General features: G+C 37.5%; 1 protein-coding gene across 1 annotated transcript in view; it reads right to left on the bottom strand.

Annotated features, from left to right (window-relative positions):
- Positions 1 to 19,520, bottom strand: part of LOC139732741 (uncharacterized) — a 55,859-nt gene that overhangs the window by 19,851 nt on the left and 16,488 nt on the right. The window contains exons 2-4 of the mRNA XM_071643592.1: positions 7,417 to 7,579; positions 5,979 to 6,095; positions 3,641 to 3,718 (exon numbers count right to left, since the gene is read on the bottom strand). Of these exons, the coding sequence (XP_071499693.1) occupies positions 3,641 to 3,718; positions 5,979 to 6,095; positions 7,417 to 7,579 (358 nt within the window). The remainder of the gene's footprint in view (positions 1 to 3,640; positions 3,719 to 5,978; positions 6,096 to 7,416; positions 7,580 to 19,520) is intronic.

Here is a 19,520-nt window from a genome sequence, read left to right as displayed (position 1 = left end):
AATCCTCGTTATATTTTTCTCATACACCTTTCGATAAATCTGTCAACATGAACTGTGTCATCATAGGGCGAAGAATGTTCAAGGATTTAACCAAACCCGTCAAAGCCTGTGACTCTTGAATGGATTATCAGATTCTTTCGAAACTTCACTGGGGTATTTCACAAATATTTTTGTATTCGTTGAATCCACACACAATACATTTTGGGGTAAATTCCTCTTTCATGGCTCCGAGAACGGGGCAATAATCTTCCGCCGTTCTGGGGTGTCTACATACCAGAAAAGACAGCCAATTATTTCCTTGGACGTACATTATACTTCCTTCTATCTGCAGTGTCTGGATACCAGAAAAACCTGCCAACTATTTCCTTCGAGGTTATATTTAACTTTATAAGCAACAACGAAGGAACAGACCTATACGAAGGCCAGACATCGCGAGGCCGCGCAGGGTAAAAAAGAAAGTATTAATTCAAGGTAACTAAAGAGGATCCATTGACAGCATCAACGATCTATGATTGTCATATCGACAATAATGTATTGAATTAACACAGAACTGTCCTTCTAATCTGCTAAAGATGATAAGCTACACTGATCTAAGCTCCCATTCTGTTATCGGTATGGATAAGCAACCAGTGGTAAATGCACAACCCACCAAACCTGTTGAATAATAGTCTATTACTGTATAATACACATATCACTGCGTATAGGACCTACAATTATGTGGACGTCGGCATTGGGGCAATTGTTATAATATTGCTCTTTTTTTTTTCTCGTCAAATTTGGCTCGGTGGATAAGAGCGCATACACTCAGTCTTGGGGTCCTTCGTTCGATCCCATTTTCTTCAAGAGTCCAAGATTATTTTATTTTTCTTCATCTCATCATTATAATCAATAGAAACTACGCGCAATGTACATGAAAGTATAGAAGGAAAACCAACATTATACGTAATCAATACAAAGGGGGTACGTTATACTTTAAATGGGGATTGCAGAACTAGACATTTTGGTGACAAACAAATTGGAGGATAGAGATGGTGGGACCCACTACAAAGTGAAGCTTGTAGTTTGTCGCTAGCACCAGTTAAAATAGACAATGTTCAAATTAAAGAAAGAAATGAGTCATCACCAAATACAGTTCATGTTGCTTGATCAATAATATTAGGCAAATTAAACATGAATACAAGTATATTCATATGGGGGTGTCAGCCAGCGTATGACGTACGAGTAAATTACTAATGCTTTTTCTGAAATTTGGGTGTACATTTCTGGTTTGGGATTTACATCAACATCACCAACATGTACAGAATTTACTGTTTTGATACAGTGTGACGCCGCCGAATATATGAACAAGAACACTACATCGGATGCACACTGCGTATAAGGGGCCTATAGTCCTTGAGCGGATCTAACTGGCGCAATCAATTTCATATTATAGAGTCTATAGCGTTGCTTATTTCTACGTATTTAATCGGTTCTTCTGTGAAATATAAGATATAATTATTATACGCAAACTAAAACAAAACTCTAACCCAGTCTTTGCTTTTTGATAACAATAATTTTTGTGTAATACCATTATACCATAAAATATCTGTATGTGCTGTTTCTAATATCTCTTTAAACGAAAGTGTGATGCTGATTCGAAAAATACGTAATAAAAGCATGTAAATGGTGACGACTGAATATCATTTGTATTGTTTAGGGTTAAAGAAATTCATCTCAAATTAGTTTTATTGTTACGATCAATCGCACCTCGATTATTTTCCAAGAGAGTTAGTCTACAAAGCCTATGTGGACACTGGTATATTTACTCGTAGGTAATTACACAACTGGAAATAAATGAACTTGATGTGTATAAAATGATATTATAAAATGGGTTCAAGATTGTAGCCAATAGGAAGCGCTGAAATGAGTCACGTGTGCTTCCTTTATTCTAGTCCCATTGCACTGCGTGTTAAATCCTATTGCCGATCGTCTGTGTGCGCGGCGGCTCCTTTGAATTGCATGCATACGCGCTGTCAATCCTGTAAACAACTTCTAGTTCGGGCTGCCGGCCGGCCGGCCTCTTCCCTTGTGCATAACATGACTGTGTAGCGTACGTATACTCTTATATACGTACACTTTGTACAGTACAGTAGACCAAGCGTTGTGGGACCGGACGCGTACATGGAGTCACTTTGAAGGGCAAATCCAACGATTTAGCAGGTTAATTCTCACGCCGTTTTCAGAGTATGTTGTCTAGTAGGCCTATATGAGGAGTCTATATCAAGTCTTTAAGGTAAAGGGTGCATATTCTATGTAAAATAAGTAAGTTTTCATGCGGGAACTTAAGTGTCCGGAAACCCAACCCCCCATCATACTTATACTGTATGTGCGGGATTTCCGAGTGCGACGTGCGTAAATGTTTGGGACGAACATCTTCGGACGTCTTGACCCACAAAGGTACGTAAAAAATGCTGTTAGTTTTCGACCCATTTTATAAAACAAATGATGCACAGGATTATTTCGTGGCGTTAGTGGAGGCGTAGCTCACTCTCGGGTATTTACAATGTAGTGCAACAATTCAACATGCACTCGGCTTCGCCTCGTGCATGTTTCACAATATATTGTAAATACCCTCGAGTGCACTATACGCCTACACTAACGCACTCTATCCTGTGCATCATTTGTATACTATACGCATACTCATACGACGTGTAACATTTCATTGATATACACAATGAAGCATTTTGTAATTCTAAAGAAAGAGTTTGAACATTATTGCCGAGCAAACTGAGTTTTATTGACAGACTTATCCCCTGTCTGTCCGAGTACACCAGTGTAGTAGTATTGGATTTCAAAAAAAAACAAAACAAAAATGGTGTCGCGAAAACAGGCTGGTGATAGAAAACGATTATACATGGAGATTTGAAACCAAGGCAAATGCAGCAAACAAGTTTTGACAATTTCAACAATCTGAAAACTGATCTACTGCCGAGTGAGGAGCGATCACAATAATGAGAGTGCCGAATGATGGCCATGACCATTTCCTTACTTTCCACCATGATAAGACTGGTATGCGTTCTTTTAATCTAATAAAAGTAACCAGTTTATTACTCAAAGACGAATGTATGCACATGATGTTATAATCCGTCTCTAGTGATTCTGCAGCGTACAATACAAGTAGGCCTACATCTTCAAAAAACAAGCAAGCAAACAAACAAACAAAAAACCTTTCGTTATCCCAACTGTATACAGGGAATTAAAGAGTTCGTTGTGGTCCGAAAATGAAAATTTGTATATGCAGTGGCGTATCCATCCAAGCGCCTCCCCCCCCCCTCCCCCCCTCTTCAATTTTGTAAAGGCGGCCCCCCCCCCCGTTTACGGAATTCCCGGATCCGCCCCCTAGTATGTGTCTGTGTGTTTGTGTGTGTGTGTGTGTGTGTGTGTGTGTGTGTGCGTGTCTGTGTATGTGTATGTGTGTGTGTGTAAAATGAAATGAAATGAATTGAAACGAAACAAAATTAAATGAACCGTTATGATATAATTTCCTGTCGGGGACCAATCACTCCTAAGTATGAAATAATATTCAGGGGCAAATCATGTGACAATGGAAAAATACCAGCAAAGTCATAAGAGCATACCATGGACCGAAAACAAAACTCACCGGAACTCTCTCTTCTGTAAGCCACTTTCGGTTTGAAAATCTGAGTTAAATTCGGTAGGACGTGCACAGGCTTCAGCTCTGGGAAAGACACGAAGAAACAGTAATATTGATAGGAAAATACCACTCTGTCTACAGTATGGGACTTAAATACAAGGTTTAATCTGTCTACAGTATGGGACTTAAATACAAGGTTTAAAGGGGTGGTTATATTGTATTGATGGGGATGAGGATTGAGGTTTTTTTTAAACTTTTTGCGAGATACACTTAATTTTTTTATCAATGTTAAAGAGCATACCATTCTAAGAGGAATCCAAAGTTTATTTCATTAGAATCGGTTTCAGAATGGCTGATATATCCAAAAGCAAAGCATAAAAAAAGCGATTCTAATAAAAGATGGCTTCCGTCTTTTATGATTAGCGCCTTGTTTCGGATAACTCGACCATTTCAAAACCTATTTGTATCACATAAACGTTGAATTCCTTTTGGTATCACATGCTCTTTTATATTTCATAAGAGGTTTCTCATTATCTCACCAAAAATGTCAGAAACCTGAAGTAAGTCTCGACCAAAGCTATAAAATTCCTTTAAGGTAAGACTCACAGAATATTGAACTTTCTGTTGAAATCATGTGATATAAAAAAAGCATAGTGGAATCCTAAAGGCAAAACATATATAGTTTCCATATGACTTAATAAACTGTCGATTTTGCTCTAAGTTGGATACAAACACATAAGAATATGTGAAACAGCGCTTTGAAAACACGATTTAGTTGGTTAAAGACGAAAATGCAAAAGGCATGCCGGAAGTAATGCAATAGTGGAGCACACCATGTTTAATGTTGAATTACATGGATTACAATGTATCGGCCCACGGCAGAATCCATCGCGCGAGGGTGCCATTGCATGCAGCATATACGATTCAATACTACTGCCAGGACACGATTATAATCACATACAAGTAGCGCTTTACATAATACCAACTTTACTGAAAGTGAAGGGCGTTCAGGAATAATAGTCGGGTACACCGACTTTGATTATTTCACACTTTTGATCTCAAATACTCCACAACAATTCATTATTCCTGCAAATCGCGTCAGCCAGACAAGTTTCTGGGTAAGCATTCCGATATAATAATTGCAAGCAAATTACAGATGGCTGAAAAAAAAAAATGATTGTAAGCCCATCTGAGAACTATGTCTTACTGTAGTCTCGCGAATACTAAGATACAATGAACATCAATTATGTCACATGATAACCTATATATACATGAATTAAATGAATTGATGAGGTCGTGACTTCACAACTTTTCACTGGCTTTAAGTATCGAAGCAGAAACCATTCATCGATTAACCCGTTAACTTCGAGGGTGTTGTGATGAGTGTCACTGGTTCATACGTGGCAGACTATGCACCCTGTTCCCAATGGGTTAACAATTTGGCAAACACTATAGAGCTCCTCGAAATACAACAATAGGTCTAAGTGATGCTTTATTGCAGTAACGTAATGATGCAACTCTACGATGTTATGATGCGAATAAAATTATGAATGACGCAGGGAGGTGGGGAAGGGGGCGAAGGTGGTCACTGACCCCAAATGCACAGGTCAATGAACCCCTTGTGGTCACTTTCGTCTGGATGTGGGCCACCACAACAGGTCTGTTTCACTATGACGTCATGGCAAAGTTTTACACATCCTCGTTTGTCTTTATTAATTTGCTCCAATGGGGGAGACACGTTTAATATGCATTCAAGCAAGGTACCTGAAATTAGCGCAGCAATATCAACAGAACACATAACTGAAAGTTTGAGGAAAATCGAGCAATCTGTTCGAAAGTTATGAATTTTCGAAATTTCACTGCCGCCAATCGCTGGACGAAAAGACTACTATGAGCTTGTGATGCCGCATGTGTAGAACGATATGAAGAAAATATAAAGAAAAGTCAACATATTCTTACTTTTCTCTCATGATAAAATAGCATTTGACTTGCCTCTTTCAGGAGGTAGGGGGAATAGCATTACCCTTAATTAGCAAACGTAGTGACAAGTCGATGCGGATGGGATGTACACTTTAACAAAAAGATACATTTCTTCAAATTCTCTTTAGAATTTTCCTTATATCGCTCCACGCATGTGACATCATAAAATGTAGTAGTCTTCTCATCTAGCAGTGACTGCGCAGAAACTTCCAAAAATTCATAACTTTTGAACGGATTATCTGATTTTCACAAACTTTCAGTGATGTATTCTACTAATATTGCTGCATTTACTCAATCCACTTGTATATTACGATGAATTTGTTTTTTAATGAACGGGTAAAAAGAAGAACTGAAGGAAAGTTACCAGTGAATCGATAATTAGGCGTGTCTAGTTTGGTGATATTTCGTTCAATCATCTGTTTCAGAGTCGACGCGTTGATAGCCTGCTTTCCATCAAGGTGTCCGTGGGTCCACTGAAAATCTACAATTTCAAGGAAATGAAAAGTTCGCATCAATAACCGTTCTATACTCCCTTTGAATCATTAACACAGAAATGGATCAAATTATGTAGTCGGCTTCGATTTTTATTTGAAATAACCCCTCTGGCCTATCAATCACTTTGATTTATTTCTCCATAAAGCAGCAAAATTGTCCTAATTAACCTAATTATCGTGGAAATTAACGTCATTACTGTCGCTCATTTACAAATCTACTCTATAAAACTAAGGTCACATCATTTCTACATGAGACAGTAGTAGTATAAACACAATTTCCCTCATCACTGGCATCACGACACTGATTGTCGACATCGCCAGGGTGATCATCATTATTGTCATCATCGCTATATTCAATACGACCGTTCTCGTCGTCAAGAGCATCGACGGCATCATCCTAGTCACCGTCACCACCGGCAGTGACCGTTTTTTATCGTCATCATCACCATCATCTTGTACAATTATTACCTCCGCCAAGGGAGGAGTTTAATTTTCCTCGACGTTTGTTTGTTGGTTTGCTTGTTTGTTTGTTTGTCCGTGTACAAAATAACTCAAAAAGTTGTGAACGGATTTAGATGAAATTTACATGAAAGGTTGAGAATGACACAAGTGACAAGTAACAGATGATAAATAATTGGTTGTGATCCGGGGATTCTTATGGATTTTATGAAGGATTTTCGATATTTTGGCAGGTAGGATCAACGAACAATGAACGAAAGGCTTTCAGCACGCATACGTGTGGGTGGAAATCACTAATCTCTATGGAAGAAGAAGATCAGTGGTGCATGGAAATGAGCTGCATGCTTGGCGGAGGTCTGCGCTCTCAGAATGCTTCTCTAGTTGCAATTATTATTTTCTTCGTCATCAGCAGCATGATAATCATGACACATTATCCTTATCACCAATATCATCGGCATCGATCACCATTACCGTAAGAAGTGATATTACCGTTATCATTTTCGGTTACAGCTCATTATTCCGAAGGTTCGTTATTCCGAAGACTCTATAATCCGAAGATTCGTTATTCCGAAGACTCATTTTTCCGAATTCCATTTTCGGATTAACGAATCTTGGGAATAACGAACCTTCGGAATAACGCCACAAATGTTCGGATTAACGAACCCTTTTTCATTTTCGGATTAACGAACCTATAGGTATAGGGAATTTGTGTGTTTCGGCTTATCGACCCTTCGGAATAACGAACCTTCGGAATAGCGAACCTTCGGAATAACGAACAGCACCCATCATTTTCATTCCCTCCAAACATAAATTATCAATCACTATCACCAGTAGATCAGCGTTTCTTACTCTTGTTCAGCAGGGTGTGGACATGATTTCTGTTTGTGGGCGCTGCTCCGAAAAACGTCAACTGCAGGCTGAACACGATAACGACGACGAGCAGGACTAGCAAGACCTTCCGGTGTTTGCTGAACTGCTTGAGTGGAAACATGGTGACAGACCCGTCAGAATCCTGGTGATAGAAGCGTAGAAAATTATTCAGAATCGAATTGAAATGAAACTTTAAGCAATCAACATGATCAAGTGATTGGTCTATTTCTTCTGACAAAGTGTAATTTTGTCCGCATCAAAATGACATCTTTAAATTTAACTGCTTACCCACATTAGAGAAAGACTAAATGAAATTAGTTAGCTTTTTAAAATTTCGTTCCCCAGATGTTTTCTTACTTCCTGATGTGATACAAAAATCATCTGTAAATTATGTTTAGTTTTGTTTTGTTTTTGAAATGTACTTGTGAAATAATTCATTTTGGTTTTAGTCTGCTCCTCCACATGCGTTTGGTAGAGGGCCCTATTTGCGACAAATTAATGAGGATTCCAGGTCAATAGTACGAGGAGGGCTTACCAGATTTTGTCATCATCACGCACTAGGTCTTATCTGCCCCAACCGTATATGAGTAATTACAAAGTATTTTCATCTATTTTTTAGTTATTGCTTTTATGAAAAGTATTTGATATGATGCAGATAAAGGCGCAGATGTTAAAATGTGACTGAAGCACCTCTAAAATTCACCAATAACTTCATGCAATCTGGGGACCTTTTCATGAAACTTTTTGTCAGTGATTTACACTGGCAACTGTTAAAAGCTACTGAAATCCTTGCGTCTGATTGGCTGATAGCAAATTTGTCGGTGAAAACCTCCGACGAACTCGTTGATGAAACGCCCCCTGCACGCAAAGATTAAACAGGAAACCATGCCACAGAAATGGAATTTTAGGGATTTGAAAAAGAAATCGAAAATGAAATTTCCCCTTCCCCTAACATGCACTCAAGGCGTAGACCTGATTTCATATGCCTCAGTTATTTAGTGAAACACTTTGATTAGTAAAAGTGTTAGGAAACTTGGTCTTGTGCCTTTTTCAATGATGTGCGACCGTCTCTAAATCTGATGGAATCTCTAAAAGAACAATATTATTTGTGACGTCCAACTTTCTAGAAAATGTCAGTAGGTAGGGCCTATTCTAAAAACATTTCAGCGTTGCTTGGCTGAATAACTTTAAGCAGAAGTACAATAATCTTTTATTTTGCGTGCGTGCGTACATTCATGCGTGCGCACCCGTGTGTGTGTGTGTGTGTGTGAAGCTACGTGCAACGTCTGTGACTTTTATGAAAATAGTAATGTTTCCATAGTATTCCACTCTTTCTTTTCTTCATTTTTTTCCTTTCCTTCATTCCTCCTCCTCTTCTTCTTCTTCTTCTTTTTTTTTTCTCTTGTGTTGTTTTGTATTTTCTCCCCCTCCTTTCCCATGCGTTCCTGTCAGCCTGTTGGCGGGCTGATTATATAACTATATTTACTATATTGTGATGACTGTGTAGGCAAGAGCAGTTAACCAAATTAGGTGCATGTGTATGTGTGTGTGTGTGTGTATGGGTGTGTTTGTGTGTGTTTGTGTGTTGCATGTGTACAGATAGGGGTGGGGGAGGAAACAGGAAGGGAGGGAACTGGTGAGGGTGGTCATAGGGACTCAGTAAGGGATATGAGTTAGTAGGTGGGCGGGTATTGGTTGATAAATAATATGGTTCCATTATTTATTACTGTATAATTTTGCTGCATAATTCATTTGGATGATTATTAAGATTAATGCTAGAAGAATTGAATTATCACTGTTAAATTTAAGCAATTTTTTTTGAGAGCATAGGGGAAGTGACTGTATGTAAATTGATAATTGTTCATGAAAATGTAATTTTTGTTATGTCATTATGTACAGCAATAGCAAATTTGCTATTATGATCACAAATGTATATTTTCGTCATTTCAATTGTAGCAAATGAAAATTGTTATTTTTTTTCTATTACTTTGAATGGAACAGAATAAACATCGTCGAAAAACAAAAACAAAAAAGTGTATTGAGGTATCGATTAGAGCGTTTAGGTATTGGGGAACATAGGTTAAACAGTTCGTTGTGATAAAACGTTCATTTTGATTACTGCTTTAGATTTGTTGGTGGAAGATTTATGTTGTAAATGTGATTTCTATTTGTCAATTTTGGCTTTGTTAGCTCCACCATTTTATTTGGAATATTATGAAGGCTTGTCAGGAAATGGAAAACTGTAGGGATTTTGAAAAGGAAGCTGTAAATCCAATGACAATTAATCACAGCATATACTGCGTATAGAAGACGAAGTGTTTCTTGATTAGAATTTATTTGATGCCGGCATATGTCGATTAACAGATAATTTTATTTACGATAATGGAAATGTGAATCCGTTGGTACATTTTCAAGGCCTTGGTATAAAAGAACGTGGCTTGTTTATTAATAGATATTTACAATAATGGACTCGTGGAGCCGCTGGTATATTTCTAAGGCCTTGGTATCAAAGAAGACGGCTTTTTCTTTATTAACAGATATCTACAATAATGGACATGTGAAGGACCATGTATTTTCAAGGTCTTGGTATTAAAAAGGACGACTTGTTCATTAAACGGTAGTATTGATGGTATGCCAAGGGAATGGAAAGATCCTGAGACCACGGAGAGATCTAAGTACAAGGATTTAGCAAATTTTGATATAGTTTTGAATATTTAACTCAAATTCTAGAGCACACTATCTAGAGAATTTATGAACAGTTTGTTAAAGAACTGCAAGTTATTTACATAGTTTACAGATAAAAGATTTAGTTTTGGTTTTATGGATAAGTAATGGATGGAACGACTTGTCAGATCGGGAGGTTTGACATAATGATTTCAAAATTCAAGGAATTTCAGTTTATGTGACTACATCGGGTTGTGGATACCAAGGAACAGGATGCAAAATTTGGTTTTGCAGCTGATAACTCATGCTTCTTTTGTCAGTTGGAACCAGAGACGTGTGGCATGTTTGCATTTATTTTTGCATTGTGATAGGGTTTAAGAGATTTGTGATTGAACATTTTGATAAAGATTATCAAAATATGATTTGTGTGTGTGTGTGTGTGTGTGTGTGTGTGTGTAGGTTTTAGATTTTGGGTACAGGTGAACAGAGATAGTTTTTTTTTCTGTTTGTTTTTATATAATAGATTCCGTAAATTTATGTGTATACTATATAAAAGTCATTATATTTCATCCTAATAACAATTTGATAGCAAAATTACATGCAATATCTTCAGCTATTTTAACTGATAGGGTTTAAGAGATTTGTGATTGAACATTTTGATAAAGATTATCAAAATATGATTTGTGTGTGTGTGTGTGTGTGTGTGTGTGTGTGTAGGTTTTAGATTTTGGGTACAGGTGAACAGAGATAGTTTTTTTTCTGTTTGTTTTTATATAATAGATTCCGTAAATTTATGCGTATATACTATATAAAAGTCATTATATTTCATCCTAATAACAATTTGATAGCAAAATTACATGCGATATCTTCAGCTATTTTAACCATAATTAGTTGATTTGCACTTTTAAAAAAATTCCCTAATTGTGTTGTTTATTTTGTTAACAACCTCAAAGCGATTGTGTAAATTACATGTGTATCATTTGGAACCAGAAAAAAAAAAAGTTACAGAAAGATGTAGGGGAAAAAAAGTCGATTGCCGCATTCGGTATATTTTGTTCCATTTAACCACATGATCATTTGACAACGAAGAACAGGAGGCAATAGATATCGACGAAGACTTGGCAGTCGGGCAATATACATGTACTGTAAATACAATATATCACTACCACTGTTAACAATGACAATTATGGACTGCCCGGCGTGAATTGTCATTGTTTGTAACATTATTATTTTCTTTTTAAAGGTGGTGAGGGTGGTAAATATCATCATAGCTATAATGATAATGATGATTATCACGATGAAAACAATCACAATATAATGATAATCGTTATAATTCTATTAACATAATTATTATCAGTTGTAGTAGCTGTTTACTAAATTTGTTATCTTGGTCATAGGCCGATTTCAAACATTTTTTAAAACCATTATGATATGACGTTTACAGCATGTATAATAATGAATAAATATTATTACTAATAGCATTTTCATGATCATCGCTGATACAAAGGCAGCACAAATCACAAAATTATTAGAACTTACATGGGGCTGGTGCTATCGTGTTAAATTTCCAAATCGTATGACCGCCAGTTGTTACACCCAGTCAATTTTCGTGAGATATGAAGAATATAAAGAACGCTTATACACCTATACATGTATACTGTACGTGTATATCGAACATTAGCTGACTTCACCACAAAATAATGTCTATTGGTCGCTACACCTGCCAAATTACAAGACGCAATCCACAGGTGTCAAGATAATCCACCGTTACACGAATCCAGAAGCATGTAGTAAGGAGGGTTGTTGTTGTTGTTGTTGTTGTTGTTGTTGTTGTTGTTGTTGTTGTTGTTGTTGTTGTAATGGTATGGGGTGTCATTGATGACGCACTGGCGAATGATGGTCTCCACTGGGCAATACGTGCCTCTTACGCGATCTGCGGTTTGAGACACGTTAATCGTTCCCAATCAAATCGTGTACATGTCCCGCACATGTGGGAGCACATTGATAGTGCTAGCTGTTATGAGGTCAAAGTTCATACACCATCATGTACCATCATGCTCAAAATGATATAAAGTGGGTATCTCACTGGGTGGCAAACGATCGTTGCAATTTTTTTTTTATTCGCCAAGAACTTTCCTGAGGAATGTTGGTGATCTCGGGTTTCGCCTCTATCATATTATTTAGCAAATGGAACTCTTGTTTGATTTGATTGTTTGATTTGATTTGATTTATTACTTAATAGCTCCAAAATTAGCAACATTCGGGAAAATGTTTGCGAAGGAAGGTTTCGACTACGAGCGACTGCGAGCAATGTTAGCGACAGTTTTTGCGAAGATTAACAACTATCTGCCAATCCTTTGCCACTGTTCGTGAACTTTTGAGACCTCTTGACACCTCCTGGTAAAGTACCCGATGAATCTATGGACCCAACCCTACAATAGAAAGGGTGAGCACACCTTCCCTGAGATTCAGATTTCATTTGACTACCATGAAAGAATCGGGCACACGTCACAAGTTCGACACCCACGAATCATACAGCCCATGAGTTCGACATTAAGCAAATAGGGCCCATGAGTCGGATAAAAGGCAAACAAGGCCCACGACTTCGACACTAAGCAAAGAAGACCCACGAGACCGGCACATAATAAGCCCAGTGATGTAATGTCGAACTTGTTGGTCTTATACCTATAGCGTCGGACTCGTGGGCCTTATTTTTTTTTTCTGCCTAGTGTCAAACTCGTGAGCCTTGTTTGCCTAATGTCGGACCCATGGGTCTTATTTGTCTAGTGTCGAATTCATGGGCTGTATGACTCATTGTCTTTTTTTTCAATGTCAAACCCGTGGGTCGTATGACTCGTGAATGTCGGTCTCGTGGAATGACCCCAAAGAATCTGTTAAAAGATGGATTTCTGCTGCTCTTGAAGAATTGCTTTACCTCGCTGCAGATGTCGTGCGACCGAAGAGATAGAAACAAAGACTGTTAAAGACAACAAGAAGAAAAGAGAGACCGTTTGGGTCGGAGAGTGGTTACTACAGAGGATCAAAGAGCTTATAGCGAGTAGGTACAGGGAGTAAGAACAATCTCTTTGCAGAGGACAGACTTTGGTCGATATGAAAACTTCTCGCAGCAATGATGGAGATGTCACGAGCTTCAATGACTGACTGAGAGTAGAAAATTACCTGTTTTTTTAATATGATTTTCTTTGATTCGTGCATTTATCACAAAGTAGATAATTATAACATATAGCAAACAGTTCTCGCAAAATGATCATACATTCGACTGAAATGGAAATATTATGTTCATAGTACACTTGTATATATAAAAATGTATATTTTATTGGAATATATAATCCAATCATAAAGATATGCGTAAATTGAAGTAATACACGATCATCTGGAAAATCTTTGTTTATTCAATCATATCATTACGAACACAATGCATGCAGCGGAAATTTGATTTTGATGACGGCCTCAGAGAAGACGACATGGTTACAAACCATTATACTGAGTACTACATTTAGAGGGGTGAGTAGAAAATGCATCAGTGCAAGGGTAAAGTATATAGGGTGCGGGTATGGACGTGCAGTTTTATTTGTTTATTGCTATCTCCATTTTTATAAAAGATTTTTGTGGATTTGTATGCAAATAAATTTTGTGGTTCTATAAACGTGTACATGTTTATATCCATAGTTATGTGCATGTGAGTGGAGATGGTTGTGCATGTGGAGATGGTATTTGTATGTTTATGGATGTGTACATAATGTGCACGTGTGTGTGTGTGTGTGTGTGTGTGTGTGATGTATATGTACGGATGTGTGTATAATTATGAGACATGAAACGTTTTGGTGAAGTGAATAAACTGTGTAAGTGTGTGCAAATATGTGTTCGTGCCCCTTGTGTTTCTATTTAGTTGAATACCCCCCCCCCCCCCCCCCCCCCCCATCCAGAAGAAGAAGATCAACCTTAAGAAGAGCTTAGAAGCCTTGTCTGGAACTGATGATCTTTGCATTGAGATATATGGCTAGTGGTGATTGTCATGCGTCTCTGTACGTCAGTCACCTGGTTTCTCGAAATTGGCGAATCAAAAGGAACCTCAGCGATATACCTCAGTAATGTCATATTATAACCACTTGCAAATACTATTCTACTGTTCCGCAATCGCTTGCAACTGTTTGAGAAAAAAATAAATTCGCAAAGAAATTGTGAACATATTCACAAATTCTTTGCGACAAGAAAAATTGTTTGTGACCATACCTGCTTGCCAAGTTGATTGCAACTGTTTGCGAACCTTACTCTCACAAAACCTACAAAATTTTGCTACACACGGTCGCAAAAATTCACGCTCAGTGAGATACCTTCTTTAAAGTCACAGTTAATTACCCCTGGCAGCAGCGAATTTAAAAAAAAAAAGAAATATAAGAGTGATCTAATGTTCAATTGCATCACAAAACATCATACCATATAGAAATTTCGCAAAAAAAATTGCGAAGGAAGGTTTCAACTACGAGCGACTGCGAGCAACGTTAGCGACAGTTTTTGCCAAGATTAACAACTATCTGCCAATCCTTTGCCACTGTTCGTGAACTTTTGAGACCTCTTGACACCTCCTGGTAAAGTACCCGATGAATCTATGGACCCAACCCTATAATAGAAAGGGTGAGCACACCTTCCCTGGGATTCAGATTTCATTTGACTACCGTGAAAGAATCGGGCACACGTCACAAGTTCGACACCCACGAATCATACAGCCCATGAGTTCGACATTAAGCAAATAGGGCCCATGAGTCGGATAAAAGGCAAACAAGGGCCACGAGTTCGACACTAAGCAAAGAAGACCCACGAGACCGGCACATAATAAGCCCAGTGATGTAATGTCGAACTTGTTGGTCTATACCTATAGCGTCGGACTCGTGGGCCTTATTTTTTTTTTCTGCCTAGTGTCAAACTCGTGAGCCTTGTTTGCCCAATGTCGGACCCATGGGTCTTATTTGTCTAGTGTCGAACTCATGGGCTGTATGACTCATTGTCTTTTTTTCAATGTCAAACCCGTGGGTCGTATGACTCGTGAATGTCGGTCTCGTGGAATGACCTCAAAAAATCTGTTAAAAGATGGATTTCTGCTGCTCTTGAAGAATTGCTTTACCTCGCTGCAGATGTCGTGCGACCGAAGAGAAAGAAAAAAAAAGGACTGTTAAAGACAACAAGAAGAAAAGAGAGACCGTTTGGGTCGGAGAGTGGTTACTGCAGAGGATCAAAGAGCTTATAGCGAGTAGGTACAGGGAGTAAGAACAATCTCTTTGCAGAGGACAGACTTTGGTCGATATGAAAACTTCTCGCAGCAATGATGGAGATGTCACGAGCTTCAATGACTGACTGAGAGTAGAAAATTACCTGTTTTTTTAATATGATTTTCTTTGATTCGTGCATTTATCACAAAGTAGATAATTATAACATATAGCAAACAGTTCTCGCAAAATAATCATACATTCGACTGAAATGGAAATATTATGTTCATAATATATATAAAAATGCATATTTTATTGGAATATATAATCCAATCATAAAGATATGCGTGAATTGAAGTAATACACGATCATCTGGAAAATCTTTGTTTATTCAATCATATCATTACGAACACAATGCATGCAGCGGAAATTTGATTTTGATGTCGGCCTCAGAGAAGAAGACATGGTTACAAGCCATTATACTGAGTACTACATTTGGAGGGGTGAGTAGAAAATGCATCAGTGCAAGGGTAAAGTATGTAGGGTGCGGGTATGGACGTGCAGTTTTATTTGTTTATTGCTGTCTCCATTTTTATAAAAGATTTTTGTGGATTTGTATGCAAATAAATTTTGTGGTTCTATAAACGTGTACATGTTTATATCCATAGTTATGTGCATGTGAGTGGAGATGGTTGTGCATGTGGAGATGGTACTCTCTAAAAAAAATCGAGTGAAAATATTCACTCTTAAAAGAGTGAATACAAAAAAGAGTGAATTTAGAGTGAAATTGGAGTGAATTTTGAGTGAAAATGCTCATTTTCACTCATTTCGGAGTGACGTCAGGGATCACTCGAAGATTTTGGAGTGATCCCTGACGTCACTCCAAAATGAGTGAAAATGAACATTTTCACTCAAAATTCACTCCAATTCCACTCGAAATTCACTCTTTTTTGTATTCACTCTTTTAAGAGTGAATATTTTCACTCGATTTTTTTTAGAGAGTATTTGTATGTTTATGGATGTGTACATAATGTGTACGTGTGTGTGTGTGTGTGTGTGTGTGTGTGTGTGTGATGTATATGTACGGATGTGTGTATATGAGACATGAAACGTTTTGGTGAAGTGAATAAACTGTGTAAGTGTTTGCAAATATGTGTTCGTGCCCCTTGTATTTCTATTTAGTTGAATAACCCCCCCCCCCCATCCAGAAGAAGAAGACCAACCTTAAGAAGAGCTTAGAAGCCTTGTCTGGAACTGATGATCTTTGCATTGAGATATATGGCTAGTGGTGATTGTCATGCGTCTCTGTACGTCAGTCACCTGGTTTCTCGAAATTGGCGAATCAAAAGGAACCTCAGCGATATACCTCAGTTATGTCATATTATAATCACTTGCAAATACTATACTACTGTTCCGCAATCGCTTGCAACTGTTTGAGAAAAAAATAAATTCGCAAAGAAATTGTGAACATATTCACAAATTCTTTGCGACAAGAAAAATTGTTTGTGACCATACCTGCTTGCCAAGTTGATTGCAACTGTTTGCGAACCTTACTCTCACAAAACCTACAAAATTTTGCTACACACGGTCGCAAAAATTCACGCTCAGTGAGATACCTTCTTTAAAGTCACAGTTAACTACCCCTGGCAGCAGCGAATTAAAAAAAAAAGAAATATTCGAGTGATCTAATGTTCAATTGCATCACAAAACATCCTACCATATAGAAATTTTGCAAAAAAAACCCACAAAATGTAAGGAGATATCTACATATTTTCTTTTAATTTTCTCAACAAACCAAATAAAGACGGTTTATTCTAGAAACGATTGTGATGAAACTAATTTTGACATTCTGCATGTTTAACAATGCTTAACATTGATTAAACTAATTAAACTTTTTACATTGGTGTTCCTATACGAAACTCGCATTAAAGAAGTATTTTGAAGCACTAAAGCTGTTTTTATTTCTAAATCTGCAAATGATATGGATAGTGTATGGCTTTGAGCAAATTTTCCATTTCACCGATCAAAATATTACGCGAAAATGACATTGGCCGTGGTGTACTTTATCACTCGTATTAATCTATGGAACAATGGAGCCAGGCCGTCATCTGGCTAAGTTATGATAATTAGATAAAAGGCCTACAGATGTGGCATGTAGTTAGAGCAGGGCGTTGTTGTATACACATACAGTATAAATTATATAGGAGCAAAGGTAGATGCAGAAAATTATTACAATGTATACCCACTAAATTTCCAGAATCATCGAGTCTCCCATTACGTTCGTCAACTACATTCGCTGATCACACTACGGGGTAAACAACGTATGGATAGCATCATACCAAGGGGAGTCCAAAGTGTGTGTGTGTGTATGTTTTTTTTTTTTATTATATCTTTAACGATATAATTGGCAGCTACTATTGTAGAGTTGACAAGCGGCCTCTACCAGCAAATGAGAATAATGTGGTGTTATATGAGTCCAGGTTCTGAACTATCAAACGGGAGGTTTCTAAGTTCGAATATTTCCCGGTGCCATGCAATATTTATGAGGCCACCCACAGCCTGGTGGTATAAATTGAGTCTCGTCAATGCCAGGGGACTTAGATTGAGCAGTGCTATAAAGTGACAAATACTGAAGATGGTACCCTTAAAGGTAGGGGATACCTTTTACAGACCTCCCAAAATGCAGCAAAATATTAAATATGAACCTCAGGGGACTTGCTTAGGCCACTGCTTAGAAATTTGGAAGTCAACAGTTATCTAAAATTTGAATAATGCACAAAACTCAACTACTCAGTAGTTCTGTGTGTCAGCCACACTTAAGCCTTTTTGTTGCATTCTTCTGTATTTGTGATCTATAAAATAAACAAAAATCTAAAAGTACAAGAGCTGATGTAATAACATAATACAGAGTGTGTGGTAAGAATGTATATAGAAATGTTAGTAAGTGTTGATGAACTTTCTTCACAAAATATACATGATGGACACACATGCAGTACATGGGTCTGCAAAGGTAGCCTAGTAATGTACTGGAATTTACGGTGAGCCCCGAAAACAATTCAATTCAAAATCTAACCGTCAAAAAAATGTACTAAATGTTACCTTCCACTTTCAATACTTTATGGGAGTTTCTAAAATGATATTCTCTTCAACATACTACTGTATTTATACAACTCTTCATTTAAGGTGTGCAAATGGGATTCCCTACCTTTAATATAATGGTAATTAGTTGTTGTCTTTATAATATAGTTTCACTTTATCATTAGGCCTACTAGAATTATCACCGTTAGTATGCTAAGCATGAGCATAACGATAAAGATTATTTTTGATCATCGTCCTCATCATTGATCTATTGTTTTTCTGGTCCTTTTATGGTGGTAAGGTCTTGAGATTTGAGTTGCACGCGCGTGCGCAAAGAAAAATAATAACTACTTTGCCGGCGGATAGTTTCAGTTTCAGACACTTGACTGCTTTTACTACCTGTACCAAGGCAGTTAAAAATCAATAGATAACACCAAATATGACCTTTATTACCACCCTTGCAAAATCGATAGAAATGAGCCAATGATATTAATTGCTCAAACGCGGCAAGATCTCAACCTAATTGGAACCTGAAGAGGATTAAGTTGTTGGTTTCATCATTAGTAGAAGTGGTTGACGTATTACCTATAGGTTTAGCCGAGAGTATAGGCCTATAGATTGAAATGATGTTATAATCACTTCCGATCTTCAAATGATGCTTACTCTTAAATCAAAGTCTTATCATAAGATTTCCTCGTTTATTAAAGGAGAAAAACACAATGTCTTTCTCCATCATAATTTTGAAATATATCGTATACTTCTTGTGTACAGCAATGGAAATTGTATTGCCTCATCATCGACGGACATGCAGAAACAGTGTGTTTGTTCTGCTTTTCGTGTGTGAGATAATAAAGCACAACATAACCACACCAACTCGGCAAAGAAACGAACGGAAAATTAACAAAACCTGGAGGATCGTTCCTGCGCAACAAACATAGTTATACCGATTACATACACATGTTTGATGTACCCAGCGGAGACAGGCTGCCTATTCCATGCAACTCTTATAGACTACCAGCAAAGTTTTGCGGCAATTCACTGTAAAAATTCTGCACCGTCTTCAAGTTAACCTTAACACATTATCAAGTTTCGACGAATTGCATTCGTAACATACAT

This window comes from Diadema antillarum, unplaced genomic scaffold (assembly GCF_040938485.1).
Source record: "Diadema antillarum isolate AM-2024a unplaced genomic scaffold, OU_Dant_1.0 seq00000445_RagTag, whole genome shotgun sequence".
In the NCBI taxonomy this organism is placed as follows: Eukaryota; Metazoa; Echinodermata; class Echinoidea; order Diadematoida; family Diadematidae; genus Diadema; species Diadema antillarum.
The sequence above is the reverse complement of the archived record's forward strand: the minus strand, read 5'-3'. Positions and strand labels throughout refer to the sequence as shown.